Below are 14887 nucleotides of genomic sequence, written 5' to 3' on the forward strand. Positions count from 1 at the left end.
ACACTGTTGGGGATTTATTCAAAATTGAAGGCACACTGAACCAGCATGGCTACCACAGCATCCTGCAGCGACATGCCATCCCATCCGGTTTGCGTTTAGTTGGACGATCATTTATTTTTCAACAGGACAATGACCCCAAACACACCTCCAGGCTGTGTAAGGGCTATTTGACCAAGAAGGAGAGTGATGGAGTGCTGCGGCAGATGACCTGGCCTCCACAGTCACCGGACCTGAACCCAATCGAGATGGTTTGAGGTGAGCTGGACCGCAGAGTGAAGGCAAAGGGGCCAACAAGTGCTAAACACCTCTGGGAACTCCTTCAAGACTGTTGGAAAACCATTTCAGGTGACTACCTCTTGAAGCTCATGGAGAGAATGCCAAGAGTGTGCAAAGCAGTAATCAGAGCAAAGGGTGGCTATTTTGAAGAAACTAGAATATAAAACATGTTTTCAGTTATTTCACCTTTGTTTGTTAAGTACATAACTCCACATGTGTTCATTCATAGTTTTGATGCCTTCAGTGAGAATCTACAATGTAAATAGTCATGAAAATAAAGAAAACGCATTGAATGAGAAGGTGTGTCCAAACTTTTGGCCTGTACTGTATATTTTAGATTTTTGGGTGACCTGCACCTTTAAAGTAAAGAAAAGTAGACTGACAACTTTTTGCCTTTGGTGTGCAAAGGATTAGATGTCTTTTACTATTTATATTAACTTTTCCTCATGCTATTGACGTGCATACATAGGGAAAAATACACATTAACCACGATATTGACAGAATCCTTTTTCTTAAACTAACAAAAAATTAAAATAAAATACAGACAGCTTTTATTCACATGATATCACCTGGTTAGAACACTGTAAATATTAACAGGTCATTTTTGTTCATAAAGATTTGTTTACCTGTACATGCAAAAAACATTTAACCTTAATAATTAAAAAAAAGATGTGACAAAAAAGTTAGAAACATAATACTGTTTTCACTGGGAAGATAAGCACCTGGACAGCTGACAAATATTACAGTGCATAAATTAAGTTGCAGCTTCAGCAGCAGTTAGTGGGGACATTTACATACAGTGTTAGTTATGTTGTTTGGCGTAGACAATCTGTGGGTGGTCTTTAGTTAGGCGTGCTGAGACCACAGGAACCGATCGCAGCGCTCTAGCATCGTCTGGATCATGGCTCTGAAACAGGAAACCAAAGAAACTACTGTAACACCAACAGTACCTCATTTTTAAGATGATGAAAAGCAGTTAATGAGCTGTCATTTCAGACTCCATTCACATAGTTTAGTTTAATGTCTACTTAATAAAAAGTAATTTTCATATAACTAAGATTACTGTCACATGCTCATAACTACGACGAAACCTCAAACATTTTATTCTGCTTTCCCCAAAAGTTTCAAGCCATCAGATGATAAACAGAGGAGCTACACGTAGGCCTTGCAGAGGTTTGGTTGATTTTTATTGTTGTCTACAACTAAAAACATATTTTCCTAACAGTATGCTAACAGCGCAGGAACTCCTTCCCACACTTGTGTGCTTATTAAAGTTTGTAAATTTGCACCCTGACCCACCTCTGCCTCTTCTCAGCGACTCTCAGCAGCTCACAGACCAGTTTGGAGTGCGGCGAAAGGACCGGCTGCACTCCACACTCCTCCAGGACGGCCATGGCGCGGTCAGGCCCGGCTGTCCGAGCCAGCATCAGGGTCAGGCTCTCTGGGCTGATCTTTTCACCGCAGTCTGCCGAGCCGTTGGACCAGCTGCTCCCATTCACACCTGTGACCTGCTCTGAGTCTGCTGCGCTGCTGCACTGCTGAGATAACTGGATCAAAAGCTTCCACTCTTCCAGTGACTGAGGCTCAACACCTGGAGAATAACAGAAAGACCGTACAGATATTAGACATGAAGGGGATTTTTTTCTAATGAAATTCTGAAAGCCAAACTGGTTATCTACATAACTCAAAGAAAAAAAAAAAGATTTATTTTGAGGTTCTGCGTGCCTAAAGTCAATAGTGCAGTATTTTTCTGCTATTGAAATATCGAGATGTGCAAATATAGTGAAGTTCACAACACACTTGTTACACACATAGGGACGAGCTGATGGGTTGCAGGTGGATGAAATAAATAATACATAGTTTATGAGTACAATATGATTTACATACTCAACTCACATGTGACCTTAACAACTCAGAAACTCAGAGCTCACGTGACCTCAACGACTCTGTAAGGGTTCACACCCACATGGCGTTTAAAGCCTGTGACTCGGTCTGTTTTTCCTGTTGAGTGTATAACTTGTGTTGAGATGACGTTCCAATGGTTAGTTACATGCTGCACTACCAATATATCATGCGTAAGTACACTGGATTTTCATGCAGCCGAAACATGGTTCTCAGTATGGTATGTGTCTCACACATCACTGTTACAAACTCTCCTCTCAGCCTATCAGATATTATAATTCTGTTTCTGTCTGAAAGTGTGAAAGGAAAAGTTTTACCATCAGCTTCCTCCAGCAGACTGATGTCGTCTAGCTGACAGATGGTGGAGAACGCTTCTGTGCGACGCTGCAGCTCACAGCAGAGGTAGATGTAGCCGGTCCAGTACCTGCGCACACACATTATGCAGAAGGTTACACATGACAGTGTAAGCTCACAAATATGAACAGAAAATAAATACTGCTGTGTCATAGAAGAGCAACTAGTGTATCCTTTTTCTGTGGAGGCCTTCCTTTCACAAACAGGCAGGCCGGTTCCCCTCCAAGACCCGGTACTGGCTTCTTCCAGAGAGTCTTGGAGAATAGCACATCAAATAACGAAAGCCGATCCATATTTATCAAGCAGATCCTCCATATGGTATAACAAGAAACTGTTAATAGATAAGAAGAGTTTCTTTTGGGATGAATGGATTAGGTCTGGTATTCACATTCTTGAGGATGTGATGGGAGATGTTGGATTCAGATCCTTTGATGAAATTAAAAATAAATATAATTTGTGTATCAGATTTTTGGAGATTTCTACAAATCAGACATTGCATTCTCTCAAATAAAGAACATATCCAGCATGGTACAACTGGAATTCAGGAAATTTCACCTAAGATAGGAGATAAAAACAGAGGAGCATCAAAATTCTATGAATTTATTACAAGTACACAAGTGCCAAAACTGAATGGTCTGAAAGTATGTTGGGATAGGGACCTAGATCGGGAGATTCCAGAAATTGATTGGAAGAAACTCTGTGCATCATGGTACTGTTACTCACGTGAAACACAGTCACAACTCATTTGTTATAAGATATTAAATAGATCCTACTGGACTCCTTCCAAATTAGCAAGATTGAAACTCAGAAACAGTGACATATGTTGGAGATGTAATAGAAAGGTGGGAACTCTGGTGCATATGTTATACGATTGTGACAAAACTAATGACATGTGGAATGAAATAATTTTGTTCTTGAATAAGATGTTTGGTATACTGTTGATCAAAAACCCCACATTGTGTCTTTTGGGATTACTACCAAATAATGTTCAAATGTCAAAACGCCTAAAATCATGGTGTCGTTTAGCTATGATAACAGGGTGTAGGATAACTTTACGCCACTGGAAATCTCCCACCTTGTCCACTTTTAAGGAATGGATAGAGGTACTAAGCTCAATGGCAAGCTATGAGCGGGTCACCTATAGGGTGGCTGGGAGGGAAGATCTATTTAATGAAGTATGGGGCCCATTCCTAGCGCAGTTGCTGGATATGAAAAGATGAACAAGGACACACTGTATGGTTATTCATGTAACTATAATAATGTAACAGTTATTTCTTTGTAATTGTCTGACCAAAACATTAATTAAAAAAAAAAAAAAAATACTGCTGTGTCAAAGAAAATTACCCGTGACTGCGGCAAGCCTCTGCCATCTTCTGCTTGGAGGACAGGTCTGCAGGAAGACGAATTAGGAGAGACAGGAGGCGTCCATAACCCCAACTGAAACAATGAGAACGCCACCTGCAACAGAAGTCACATGAATTCACTTTCATTTATTCATATACTTTACTTTCACTTTATTATTAGACAGAATCCAGAAGTGAAATGGACCCATGATGGTAGCATAGTTTACATCCATTTAGGAATAGTGTTCCAAGTGAAAAGGCACAGGGCCTTTAAGTCAAAGTTAAACATTAATAATAAAAGGATCTTATTTTGCATTTTCCACACACTAGCTCGACCAGACCTGGGCCGTCTGTCAGGGGTCAGGGTATCACAGTGCTGAGGGGCATCATGGGTAAGTGCTAGCTCCAACCAATCCTGTCTCAGTGACTCTGGTTCAAGAAGGGACTGCAAAAATGACAACCTGGAGAGGCAGAAATGAATGTATAATTCATCGATGGGGAGATTTCAAAGTCTTTTTTGACAAAAAAGTGACACTTTAGATTTACCTGTCCTCTTCAGTTCGTGACTGGACGAGATTATCCAGGTATGCCAGGAAGTGGCTTTGCTGAGCCATGGTCATTACATCAGCAGGAGTGATCGTAGGATAGAACTGCGTAAACGAGCGTACAGCCACCTCCCCGTGCTTCTCATACAGCCTAGATAATAACATAGTGAACTTAGTTTACAAGTTCCGTCACAACTGTGATATAAGCATGCACTAATCAGAGAGAAATGCGTGTGCTGACCTGTGTAAATGAGCGAGGAGAGGAGGTGCAGTCCAGGGCTGCAGCTCTCTCAGACTGCGAAGTGATCGAAGCAAATCACCTCTTTGAATAACCTCCACCACCTTACTGGACTGAGTGAGGTCTACAGAGAACAACAGAAAGGTGAGGTCTGACATGAGAGACTGGATTACAGAGGTGGATAATAAACTGTAGCTACAAATTAATACAGTTTGTTGTCTGAACATGTCACTACCTCAGAACCAAACTGAGGAAAATCTGTCCATTTTGTCCTACCTTTTTTTGTCTATTTGTTTTTTCCTTTGTGCAATTGTAAAATTTGAAATCTGAAAATGAAATACAGGAAAAAGAGATTAAACCAGAGATCTGAGGAGAAGCTTCTGACCTAGCATGGCCTCAGTGAAGGAGCTCTGCACCTCCGGCCGCTCCTGATGACACAGCAGACACATTCTCCTCACACGCTCTTGGTCCAGCAGAAAGAAGTAGCGGCGCAGGAAAGTTGTGCACCCCAGTGCTTGTTCATTCTCCTGGTTTCTAAAGCAGCTCAGTTCTGTGTACAGAGTCGCCAGCTGGGTGAGATTAGCCAGGAGATCCGGCGGTACAGGTTTGGGAGACATCACTCGAACAGGATAGAGAGGACTCCCATTTGACACTTCAGAGTCTTTCTCAGCGGAGTCACACTGGTCCTCTTTTTCTTCGAGCTCAGGAGACTCTTCTTTCTTGTCCTCTGTGATGCTCTTTGCTGGTTCTTCTGATGGAAGGGAAGACTCATCGTGTTGCTCTGAGCAGGACTGTAGATAATCCCATCTCTCCTCCCCTGGTCCATCAATGTTTGAATCGTCCGCAGCAGTCGACTCCTGCTCTTCAGGTCCCAGTACTCGCTCCAGCACTGGCAGCCACTCCAGCAGAGTTTCTTCCAGGCAGACTGGATCCAGTAGAACCAAAGGATCTTGGATCTGGGAGCTGATGTTGGGAAAATGTAAATATAACTTTTAGTTAGTTTTTAGTTTCTACTAAAAGGCTGTGAAAATGTACAGCCAGGATTTTTCCCCTGCAGTATTGTTTATTAAAATTTTTAGGGCATACACAAATCAGCAGTAAAGTGTCTAAGTCTCAATGCCCATTTCCCCAACAACCTATGTTTATAAATATACATAGGTAAATAACTCTATATGTAGAGATAGGGTAATAGGAATAATAAAAATTAATAAACATGACTTGATTAAAACAAACAAAAAAATATAGAAAATAATGAAAATAAAAAATACATAAATATGTAAATATAAAAAATAATAAACATTAAAATAAATTAATAATGATAAAAATACAAAATTAAATCTAAAAATGCTAAAAAAATATACAAATATGTAATATAAAAAAATAATAAAAATAAAAAATAAGATAACAAACTGAAATAAAATACAGATGGTGATACAAGAAAATCTAATTAATTATTCAAATTCATTTAATTACTACAAAATTAATAAGATAAAAAACAATTTAAAGTAAAAAATTATAATAAAGGATAAAAGAGAAAATTAGCAATACTTTTACTAATACTTTCTCTATAAGGAAATATATAGTTGTTAAGTTCATACCCTGTGTTTATTTCCAAAAACAACTTGCAGTCAGGATTCTAACAAAACGACACTTACATAGCTCGCTCTGTCGCTGATCGAAGTTCCCGCATGTCGGCCTCTGTGCTCGGCATTTCATCATAAACTCTGTGACAACAAATGCAATTCACTGTTTTTATCTGATTTACTTTTATTAGTCTATTTAAAACAAGTCATTAGCTGAAAATTTGCTTAAAGACAATGAAAAGAAAAAATTAAAGTGAACTAATTTCTGTACAACACATATCTTTTCTCAGTAGAAAGTGGTTTTAGTCTGCTTTTACAGGTCTGTACTTACTCACTGTCCATTTCCTCTGAGTATGGAGCTGTGGCTGACATTTCAGCCTGTCCGCCCTCTCTGAATTCAGGCCGTTGCCAGAGCTCAGAGTTCTGGAGGGTGTTGATCTTCTCCGTTGTCTTCTTAACAAAACTAGAAACACTGTGAAAAAGAAAAATCAAATAATAAAACAATCTTTCACCAGTAAGATTATATTAGATATTTACAATCTAACCACAAGAAAGGCAAACAGGATCACAAACAGCAGACAATTTCAAATGACTGGGTGTGATGTTTGGAAATGAAACCTGCCACATGCGCCTACACAGATGAACAATGTGAATTAAAAAAAGTACATGTGGGTCTTCAGTGGAAAGGGGAAGTAAACTGTCAAAAAGCACAGCTGCACTTGAATAATTATAGTTACCACAGGAGTTTCAATCCTCAGAAAAAAGAAAATGTTGAATATAACTCAAAGCTTCACATGATAACTTCATGCCTACATGGCAGGTGTGTCACATTTATATATTTAAAGCTGTTGGCATGTCTGTTCTATATTTCTGACGTTCACCTGTCTTTGACGGCCTGCAGTGCGATGCGAGGGGGTTTTGGGCGGAATGAGACGGGGAGGTGGAACTGCAGGCCTTGTTCAGATCGCTCAGCCTCCATACGCTCACTGCTCTGTGGATCTGAATAAAGATGGGAGCAAGAGCCAGAGGACAAACACAGATGGATGGAGTACTGGAGGGGAATGATGAAAGGCAGAGGACATGATGCAAGCAGATGGAGCAAAGGTGCCGGACACCACTATAGAGAAAATTAAATGCTGCACAATGCAAATTAAAACAGAACCAAAAATGGTGATATATGTTGATACAATGGAACAGACAAGAAACTTGATATTAACAGTGAGGCAAAGTGAAGACTGTATTCATAAAGCATGTCAGCTGTCAGACAGATCAGTCAGATCTCGCAGCAAATCCAGTGATACACAGCAACACGACTGATTAAAGATTGTATGTATTTTTCAAATCAAACACATTAATTTAAGTGGCAAACATTAAAGACAGAAACTGCTACATATATGATTATTATGACAACAGAGATAAGAGTCAGCGTCAAAGAGTAAAATCATTGTCAGGCTTATATTGATAAATCTTTCAGCAGCTGGAGATGCTCCAAATTACAAATATCTAATTTGGTACTTTTCCTCCATGTTTTTTTTTTTTTTTGTTGTTGTTTGTTTAAATTGAGGTACTTTACTAAAGCTGTTGATATAAAACTGAAAATAACTTCACTCTCTCTTCACGCTGAACTCAGAAGAGGCAGAAAAAGAGTTTGTTCCTGAGAGAGAAAAAAGGAGTGAAGACAGAAACAGTTGAAAGTGTGTGTGAGTAAGTTTCTTGTTTGCTGTGGTTATTTTAGCATCAGTGCAGACAACTTTTTGTTTTATTTGTTCATGTGTGAGATTAGGGCTGCAATTATTTTTACAATTATTTTCATTGTCAATTAATTTGTTGATATACTCTCAATTAATTGCTAAGCTGTTTAGTGTACAAAATATAATATCCCTGAAAATTCTGCCCTCCCAAGATGGCGTTCTCAAACTTTTTGTTTTGTCCATGACCCAAAGATTTTCAGTTTATTGTCATGGCGGCGTTAAGAGGCTGGGGTTTTGACCTTTTTTTAAAATATTACTCAAACCAATTAACTGATTATCAAATTACTTGGCAATTAATTCAATAGTTCACAACTAATCGATAATCATTGCAGCTCTAGAGCAGATTAAAAGAAACATTATATTACCTATTTGAAACTATCTGTTTATTCATGAAATTAAAATAAGACTTCCCTTGAATAATAATTTTGTATATTTTAGAACAGCAGTGTTTGTACATTTGGCAACTGACGGTCTCTTACCTTGCTCCGCCTGATCATCCTCCTGCACAAAAGTGAAATCTTTGAGGCGCTCCTCCTCTGATGCGGACTGATTCATGAGGGAGCTCGTCTCCTCGTCTGACTGACTCCCTCTGCGACTAATCACACGATAGATTCCACAGTCCAGGACGTTGAAGCTCTCCTGGATAATGATATATCCGAAATCAGTACATTTATTAGTGGCAAATTTACAGAAGCTTTATGCTTCAGTTACAATAGGCTCATAGAATGTATGTATTGAATGGACAGTGATCAAAGCGTGATGTATTTGCTTGCTGACACCAGCTAATCCTCACCTAACAACCAATTCAGTGCCACAGAGACACTTGTCCTTCGTTAAATGGTATCCATAGCAACAGGATTCAACACGTCCCATAGAAACTAAATGAAAATCAACTCCTACAGATACTAATGTTTGATCACGACCTGGCAAACTGTTTAAACAAAGAAATGTTACTTGAACTTACATGTGAAGAGATGCTACTCCTACGGCTGCTAGAGGCGGAGTCCAGAGGCTCTAGTTTAGTGATGACTTCCTCCAGCTGGCCACTCAGCTCCAGGTGCGTGCTGGAGCTCAGCTGGGACTTGAGATGTTCCAAGCGGTCGATGGGAATCGATTTCCTGGCCTGAGCCGGGATGATAAGCAAGGCTTTTGCTATTTATTAAAAGCTCAATACAAGTGTTGAAAGTGAAAAAAAGCTGTATTAAGTAACTTCAAATGCTAACCGGGCATTTCCTACTGCTACAGCTCCACATTAAAAGCCTTTAACTGGTGAAACACGAGCTGAATTTTATTTTAGATGTCAAATGAAATACAATGTGTTTTTCAGTATGGTGAGCCTGATCGTTTTATCAAAAATGTGTCTACAAAATAAGATAATGTTGGACCGATCCACCAGTTGGGAACCACTTATTTTAATAAGTGGTATAATGCTGTTAGGAAGAACTAATATCCACCATCTTAACATTTTTGGTTCTTTTTATATTTACAACATTCAAGGTGAAACACCTCAGGTTAACATGTGTGTTCTGTGCTGTACAGGAAGTCAGAATTCATATAAACAGCCTAGACAAGACTGGAATCTGGGTTGCACTTTACACAGGGATTGGGCCAGTTAGCATGGCAGTGGCGGCCATCTTACCCTGCTGGTGGTGATTGTGTGCTGGAACATACAGCACACCACAGCAGCTAGAAGCCAGGACTCCCTACGCAGCAAACGCTCAACACAGCGCTCAGCAGACAACAGGGACAGGTGGGACAGACGTCCGCTGCCATGGAGACAGAAGAGCTCGTTGCGGTAGACTGCGATATCAGCCAAGTCTGCAAAACCAGAAAATGGGTTTGGGTTCATTTACAGTAAGTTAAAAGGTCTAAATGATCAATGTTAAAATGATTAAATAATATGATCCTTGGTTCTGTATCAACACACTTTCAGCTTGTGTGTGTCTATGAAAAAAATGTTTGCTCATACTCCAAAGGATTGGTGGTGGTTTTTAGGGAGGAAGCAACACAAACACACCTTTGACTTCAGTCCACAGAAGCACTTGTCCGTTCTGAGGTGTGAAGATATAAATGGCTGAGTCAGTCCAGGTCAGCAAGTTTTGGTCTCTACACATGAATAAAGTGTACAGTTAGTCAAGTGACAGGCTAACAATGATGGGATGTTTTCTGACTCATACTGTCTAGTGCCTCCTAATCAATAATGCACATATGATTAAAAATAGTGACTGACAAGCCTAACAACTCAGATAGTATTTACATTATATCTAATATTACCCAAAAAACAGCAGTTTAGGGAAGGCGATTGACTGTGGGCTCTTCTGCAGTGGGTTGTAATGAGGCTCCTCTCTGCAGGTAACAAACGGAAGACATATTGGGAGTTTGACCTTTTTAAGAAGTCCACTTTTAAAGCAGAGACAATCAGTACCTGTAAGTGATGAGAGGTAGAGGAGGACAGGCCAGTGACTGTTTGAACTGATGGGTGCTCAAAACCTCGCCATTAAAACTGGCCTCCCATATTCGAGACCCCGGCCGGGCAGAGTACAGCAGAGGGGGCTGACCAACTAATAATCCCCTGTTCTGAGGGAAGAAACAAGCGCCATACTCCCCGTCGCGCTCCTTATTCCCGACACGCCAGAACTTCTCCCTGAAGGTAGAAAAACACACCACTACTGAGAGACGTCCAGGGATCATTTTTAGCAGTATGATCAAAATGATCAGCATAAAAAACATTTTTACAGAGGGCCCAATTTATTTAGTATTTTATTCATTCAGCTGCATTTTTATTCTAAAGAGAATAATTAAAATAAATAAAAATGCCAGGGTCATGAGGACAAATGATACAGAGAAACATTTTGCACGACCAGAGAAATTACTTGCTTTCTACAAGAAAACATAAATTACTTCAGTACTGACAAATGCAAAGATCAGTTTTTCAAATTAAAAAAAGCAAAACTTTTCACTGGCACATAAGCAGGGAGATCTGGGCTCTGGCAAGATGGAGGGAAGTTTAATACAGTTCATTTACACATGCTACCCAAATTTTTATGATACAAAGCTGGTTGAAAATCTGCAAAGTTTCCCTTAAAGTACAATATTTACCAATAATGGGACATTAACATGGGCCCTATGAGAGTTTCTCAGAGAGTTTTCCATGCTGGTACTTACCTCTCTGTGTCACAGAGGTAGCAACGGCACAGGGAAGACACCAGCAGGCGGCCATCTTGGTACCCGAGCTGAACCACTCTGGAGTCCACAGTGGTAACAGTCTGAACAGGGAAGATAACGAATGCTGACCCCTAGACACAAAGAAACAATATCAAATAAACCATCAGTTACTTGAATATGTTTTTTTTTTTTTTAAAAAAAAAATGCATATATACATGCATATACATTACTACTGAAGAAATAAAAATTGGTCACTGTGAATAAGCAGTCACTACCTTGCCTAGCTTGGATGATCCAGCACGGAGAAAGGACACCTTGCCTCCTGTGTCCCCGACGAAAACTCTGAGCGTGCTGGTGTCCCAGCAGAGTGCAGTGATGGCCTGACCTCTGTGCTCCCAGGACACACTGACTCTCTCTGGACGACCACGTCGCTCCAACTGCAGCTCCCACACCACCACCAGACCCTGACTGCAGCAGAGACAAACACTGTGAACAATACAGGCAATGCAACCAAACACAGAGGCATGTGGAAATGGAGAGAAGACCGGGAAGGTGGCACCGGATAACAAGGGGTGAATTTTGTTTGGGGGTAGATGAACATTTTGAAACTTCATGGAGAGACTCTAACCTTGTTGCAACAGCGATAAAGTCTTCATCATGAGGGCAACACGCCACCTGAGTGATAGCACCCTCCTGAAAAAGAGTGCACGATGGGTTAGGAGTAGAAACACTGTGTTCCTTATTATATGCAGCTGTATCAGCTAACAGCAGAACAACAGTCAACTCTGTATTTCTGCAGAATAGGCAGTCACAGATTACCTTGTGAGTGAGGATGAGCCTTTGTTTCCAGCCCTCCTTCTGGATCAGGTGCAACCCTCCTGCTGATGTTCCCAACGCAAGCCACTTCCTTGACACTGCCAAACATGTACACTGTAACACGGAGGACACAGAGTTTACTCATCTGTTCATGCTAATACATTGTTAGATTGTTTGTAGTATTTCAAAGACATTATATAAGCTACTATAAATGATCTATGTGTGATTTTATTATAAGGCTAACTTAGACATGCGATGGTGAAGCATACCTTGAGCCTGCCAGAGTCTAAACGGAGAGCGGACAGGAGTGGATCGAGGCAGTCAAACTCTCCCAGGACATGACTGTGGTTCTCTGGCACTACTGGCACCAGAGGCATCTTCACTGGTGATCCTCTACAACTGAAAGACAACAAGACAGTCAAGAGTCACCACTCTGCTTCCTGCATACCAGGGCCCTCAGCTGCATGGCATCATATGACTTTCAGTAGTGGACTTATCCTCTCAAATTGTCCAGTCATGACTCCAATTTACACTGTCTCCACCTTGGTAAAAAAAAAAAAAAAAAATCATATCTAGTCTGGAGCTGAAAGTTAATATTGCCAGAAAGACTGTTTAGACAGGACCAGAGGGGATCATTCAGCTCAAAATGCAGCTGCTTAACACAGTGCAGTTTGGCTTTTATTTACTTGTTGTGGTTTCAACTGAATTTATGAGGAAGCAGAAGCAAGACTGAAGCTGCAGATCATTAGAAAAGTCAGATACTGTTGGAAAAAACATTACAGTGTATGCAACAAAAATGTTTTAAAACAAAATCACAGAACATAATTTGCTCCTAAGCATTAAAGCAGTTGACACTGGTATCTCAAAAGGAGGTGAGAAGTAACAGTAAACTCTGATCTCTGTCTCTGTATTTGTTAGCACTCAACTGTAACAGAATTGTATCAGGGGGAGAGGACGTGCACAGATCTGAGCATAGCTGAGTTGACCTGCTAAAGAGACCTGTGGCATAAATGTACCAAATCTACTCCAGATAATCCAGAGCCACTCATAAAGCCCCATCTTCGCAAATGGCCGTGCTTAAATGTTGCAATCTGACAAAACAAATTTGCACTTAATCACATAACAACTGACCTGTTGAACCTCAGAGGCACTGAGGCCGCCAAGGCTAACCTTGCGCCTTAGCCCAACACCGTTTACTTTTTTATACATTATCGTAACCAGCTTTGAACAGGTTTTTTCCTCTAAAGGACAGCATGTATGCTTGTTACTGATTATCACTGATTTCTATTTGGACATCAGCCTTGTGCCTTGTGGTCACAGGTAGAGGAAGTACTCAGATCCCTTGCTGAATTGAACAAATAATACACTGTAAAAAATAGTTGAACTTGTATGAAGAGGAAGTCCTGCATTGAAAAAGTCAGTGGTGTCGTGGAGAGTATACACAGGTATACTCACATCTTTTTCTGGTTGTTTACAGCATACCCACCAATGAGATAAAAAACACTCTACTTCCTCTTACCCATCTACCTAGACTTCAACCACCCCACTAACTACCTGGAAAAAATATTCACTTTTTAAGTATCAAAAGTATTCAGAAAAATAACTTATGTGAGTGTCACACAATTTCATATTATATTTAAAGTGAAAATGTAAACATCATTTTATTGTGTAAGCTGGTCACAGGGTGTCTACAGGTATGACAGTTAAATTCTATGTTTATTAAGACCTGTTCAAGGCCCGTTTTAGCCAAATTTAGGACAGATTTTTGGACAAATCATGTTTTACTTACTTGAACATCACAGGTAAGCATTGCAGGCAAGTCTTATATAGGTAGCCTTGTAAACTTCTGGGAAGGTTAAACCATAACAATGCATCACATTTTAAAATCTTAGTGTGTGTGATTTTTGTTAGCTAAAATCTTGTAGCAGTAAAGTCACTAGAGCTGTCAGGTACGTTACATGTAAGTTAATGGAGTGAAGTGTAGTATGTCCCTCAGGACTGTAGTTATGGAAACACCTAAAGGCAATACAGGTAACTTAAACGTGTATCCTACAAGAGCACATACGTGGGTAAATGTACTATGCTAAATGTAAATGCTAACGCTAGCTAAACTGGACACTAGTGTAATGTTAGCACAGATGTTCTAATGAAAGTAATCGTTAACCGTTAACAAACGTAAAAATGTCGAGTAGCTCAGTCGTTACGGCTTATGTCAGTTCCTGCTACTAAGTCACTAAAATAACGTTAAATGGCTGGCTCTTTTTGGTTACAGTTAACGTTAATAAAATAAAAAAACAATCGAATTAGCCCATTATTGATTAAGTTGCTGGCAGCAAACAACTAAAAAGGGGCGATTCAATCGGCCGATTACGGAAGCCTGCATCACGAGACCCGTCTGCTGACACTGATGCTAACGTTTCTATCGACACAAACGGAGCGCCGACAGCCTTAAAAATCAAATATTAACATGCCATGACTGTGTTAAATATGTGAGATGGTTTAATACCTTCGGCAACAACATGAAGACTCTGTTCAGGGCGTGAAATCGTCTCAGTGGCACTATATTTGTGACAAGTTAGCATGCTAGCTAGCTCAGACTGATGTTGCCATTCACATGTCGTTTTGTCACTTGAAACCAAAACTCACCAAACAGTCCGGGTGGCACTCCAGCGTTACTGCCTACACATCCACACCCAACCGCTGATACATCACTGGGTTTGTAGAAAATCAGCGATCAATGTCACTCCATTCTGACTGCAGCCTGCCGGACCTGTCACGGTTTCACTCAGCTGATATGAGGGCACTTCCTGCCTGGATGCTGTGTCACAACAAAACTATGCCCATTTTCTCCAAAGCACCACCGCTATGCATTTACAAAAGTTACAAACAACAGCTCTCTTTTAGTTTATAAAGT

At 40.2% G+C, this 14887-nt stretch overlaps 1 protein-coding gene across 3 annotated transcripts; it reads right to left on the reverse strand.

Moving 5' to 3' along the window:
• Positions 1-804: 804 nt before the first annotated feature.
• Positions 805-14776, reverse strand: hps5 (HPS5 biogenesis of lysosomal organelles complex 2 subunit 2). Of its 3 annotated transcripts, none has more exons than XM_049573181.1 (23): positions 14620-14776; positions 12243-12372; positions 11977-12087; positions 11786-11850; positions 11433-11625; positions 11158-11288; positions 10418-10636; positions 10267-10338; positions 10010-10098; positions 9632-9810; positions 8957-9115; positions 8472-8631; positions 7123-7240; positions 6573-6713; positions 6314-6382; positions 5044-5621; positions 4662-4782; positions 4422-4571; positions 4217-4336; positions 3877-3990; positions 2496-2602; positions 1576-1867; positions 805-1183 (listed from the first exon to the last, which is right to left on the reverse strand). In XM_049573181.1, exons 2-23 carry the CDS (start codon positions 12348-12350, stop codon positions 1123-1125), a joined length of 3357 nt encoding a protein of 1118 aa, XP_049429138.1. In that variant the 5' UTR covers positions 12351-12372; positions 14620-14776; the 3' UTR covers positions 805-1122. The 3 variants fall into 3 exon arrangements, with proteins under 3 accessions (XP_049429138.1, XP_049429139.1, XP_049429136.1); XM_049573182.1 differs by lacking the exon at positions 14620-14776 and adding an exon at positions 14480-14585; XM_049573179.1 differs by lacking the exon at positions 14620-14776 and adding an exon at positions 13763-14373.
• Between the last annotated feature and the right edge of the window lie 111 nt (positions 14777-14887).

This window comes from Epinephelus fuscoguttatus, linkage group LG4, assembly GCF_011397635.1.
Source record: "Epinephelus fuscoguttatus linkage group LG4, E.fuscoguttatus.final_Chr_v1".
Taxonomy (NCBI): domain Eukaryota; kingdom Metazoa; phylum Chordata; class Actinopteri; order Perciformes; family Serranidae; genus Epinephelus; species Epinephelus fuscoguttatus.

Bases quoted from the DNA above. Each gene is read 5' to 3' on its own strand.
- hps5 (XM_049573179.1), bottom strand. The intron at 12,088-12,242 runs GTATGCTTCACC...TCCGTGTTACAG, and splicing joins TAGACTCTGGCAGGCTCAAG to TGTACATGTTTGGCAGTGTC. The intron at 11,289-11,432 runs GTAGTGACTGCT...CTTTGTGTCTAG, and splicing joins GATCATCCAAGCTAGGCAAG to GGGTCAGCATTCGTTATCTT.